This window comes from Ceratina calcarata, unplaced genomic scaffold, assembly GCF_001652005.2.
Source record: "Ceratina calcarata isolate Rehan_Ccalc_2016 unplaced genomic scaffold, ASM165200v1 scaffold2381, whole genome shotgun sequence".
NCBI lineage: Eukaryota > Metazoa > Arthropoda > Insecta > Hymenoptera > Apidae > Ceratina > Ceratina calcarata.
In genome coordinates this window covers 1-2992 of record NW_017145738.1, presented here as the reverse complement: position 1 = coordinate 2992, position 2992 = coordinate 1, and the positions used below count along the sequence as shown (strand labels likewise).

At 43.0% G+C, this 2992-nt stretch overlaps 1 protein-coding gene across 1 annotated transcript; it reads right to left on the bottom strand.

Annotated features, from left to right (window-relative positions):
- Positions 1 to 395: 395 nt before the first annotated feature.
- On the bottom strand, positions 396 to 2857 carry LOC108622755 (uncharacterized; the record flags this gene model as incomplete). The annotated part of the gene is made up of 2 exons (XM_018020835.1): positions 396 to 902; positions 1536 to 2857. Coding segments are annotated over 2 exons (1829 nt in total), but the record flags the coding sequence as incomplete, so codon positions are not given.
- Between the last annotated feature and the right edge of the window lie 135 nt (positions 2858 to 2992).

Sequence of the window (2992 nt, the reverse complement as noted above, 5' to 3'; positions counted from 1 at the left end):
CGGGTCTAAAGATTTCGCCGAGCTTATCTCATAATGAAAGGCCCAAACATTCCGCCCACCTTTGAACGATCTGCGTTCAAATAACAATTGTGGTTCTATACTTTCTTAGAATTAATTGCCTAATGATACAATGAGATTAAGTGCATTTATGCTAAACATAAAAAATTTGCAGGCCAAATCGGCTTCTATGTACAGTTTATGATTAATTTTAAGTATTGCTAATTGCTAGGATATTTATAGTATATACACTATGTACATGAATCTATTTTTATTCAAGTGGAGTTTTCAACGTCGGGTATCAAACAGATTTTTGTTACGCATCTCTTAATGAGTCCGTCTTGAGTTTTTAACGTTACAACCCGGGTTATTTCGTCAAGTCCGGGGTGAAGACTAACTATTCTGCCCAGACGCCATTTCATCGGTGGGATGTTGTCCTCCTTAATCAGGACTAAAGATCCGATCTTGATATTGCCAGAAGAATCCAGCTTCCACTTGTGACGTTGCTGCAATTCGTGGAGATATTCTTGATGCCATCGTTTCCAGAAGTGCTGCACCGTCTGTTGAATGAGCTGGTATCTGTTGAGTCTATTTTGTTTAATCGTAGTCATATCTGGTTGAGGAAGTGCCATTAATGAGTCGCCAATAAGGAAATGTCCTGGGGTCAGAGGAGTAAGATCATTTGGATCGCTGGACAGAGGGTGCAAAGGACGGGAATTCAAGCAAGCTTCAATTTGCGTAAGAATTGTATAAAGTTCCTCGTATGTGAGGCGTTGTTCACCAATAACTCTCCTTAGATGCGTTTTTACTTGTTTGACGCCCCCTTCCCATAATTCTCCAAAATGTGGAGCATATGGTGGAATCAGATGCCATTCTATGCCTTCTTGCGCTAATGTGCGCCGAACCTGATCATTGTGATGTGAACTATTTATCAAAATTCCTAATTCGTTTAATTGGTTTCTTGCGCCAATGAAGTTCTTCCCATTGTCAGAATGAATAGAACGGCATCGGCCGCGACGAGAAATGAAACGATGCAAGCAATTAAGAAATGCGTCAGTAGATAAATCGATAGCAAGCTCGATATGAAGGGCCTTGGTCACGAAGCAAACGAATAAACAAATGTATGTCTAGCGGGCTACGCGTCCACGTCCACGTTCTTGTATTAAAATGGGACCAGCATAGTCTACTCCGCAAGTAGAGAATGCGCGAGCTGGAGTGATTCTTTCAGTAGGTAAATCACCCATTTTATGTGATTCCGTGACTGGATTCGCACGAAAACATCTCACGCATTGGCGCACAATTTTTCTGACGACTCGCCTGCCTGATAATATCCAAAATTTATCTCTCAATGATGCGAGAGTCCGTTGAGAGCCAGCGTGTAATAATCTAATGTGTTCGTTTCTTATGATTAACGTCGTTAATGGGTGCGATGTGGGTAGAATCATTGGATGTTTTTGTCCGAAAGTCATGCTAGCATTTTTTAATCTTCCGCCCACCCTGATTAATCCGCATTCATCTACGAAAGGATTTATACTTGCCAAGCGGCCTCCGAGACTTATGGATTTGTTTTGAATTAAAGATTCCAATTCTCTAGCAAAATGAGCTCGTTGCACAATACCTACGAGAACCCTTTTTGCTTGACTAAGTTCAATAGTTGTTATTGGACCGGTTTTTTGGTTATCTTCCGCGCTACTAGTGCGTATTTTGCTTCGAAGTTTCACTATGAATCTAAGACAGTACGCTGTTACGCGACGTAATTTGCAGTAGGATGAATAACGAGAGATTAAATCAAATTCGTCGATCGCAGGGATTTCGGATGCGACCAAGTGTGTCGTGGTAGTTTGCCTTGCCTCAGGCACGATTTCCGGCGTAGCTTCGGAAGAAGGCCATTCATTGCATTCCCGTAAAAGCCATGAGGGTCCATGCCACCACAGGGAGCAATTTTTAATTGACGAAAGATTGGTTCCGCGCGATATTAAATCTGCGGGGTTGTCCTCAGACATGACATGCCTCCAATGATTGGATGACGTAAGCTGCTGAAGTTCCGATACCCTGTTTGCTACGAATGTCTTCCATCTACATGGTTCATTTCTAATCCAAGCTAAAGTTATGGTGGAATCTGTCCAATATGATTCGCGTAAATTATCGATATTTAATGCGGTCTTTACTTTGTTTGCTAATCGAGCTAGAAGCAATGCACCACACAGCTCTAATCGCGGTAGGCTGATGGTTTTTAGGGGGGCAACACGGGATTTGGCGCATAAGAGGTGCGATTGCCATGATCCCGTATCCGTCCGTGTGCGCAGGTAGACAGAGGCTCCGTAAGCCTTTTCGGAAGCGTCCGAAAAACCGTGGAGCTCGATTGTCTGTGTAAGGTCGCCTGCTACCCGACGCGGTATTGACAATGACACGAGGTCATTCAGTTCTTGCCGATAATTGATCCAACGCGTGTGAAAATCTTGCGGCAGACTTTCATCCCAATGGACTTGAAGTTGCCAGAGTTCCTGCATGATCAATTTTGCCTTGACGGTTATAGGACCGATAAGACCGAGCGGGTCGAAAATTTGCGCTATTTCGGACAATATGTTGCGTTTTGTAATTTTATTGGGTCGAGGATTTGTGAGAGCATATCGAAGTTCATCTGTCTCAGCTGACCACAATAAACCTAATGTTTTAGATTCTCGGTCTGTTGGCCTAATTTCTATCTGATTATTCGAACTATCCTTATCGTAAGAAACAACCGTAGGATCATTGCTGGCCCATTTGCGAAGAGGGAAACCGTACTGTGATAAGACTAAGGTCAAAGATTTACGTATTTCAATCGCTTGTTCTGATGTTTCGGATCCCGTCAGCAAATCGTCTACGTAAAAATCGTGGATGATTATTTGACTCACCGAAGGCAATGATTTTGCATGATCTTCGCCAACCTGTTTAAGGGCCCGCGTAGCTAAGAACGAAGCGGATGCTGTGCCGTATGTAACCGTGTTTAATTCAA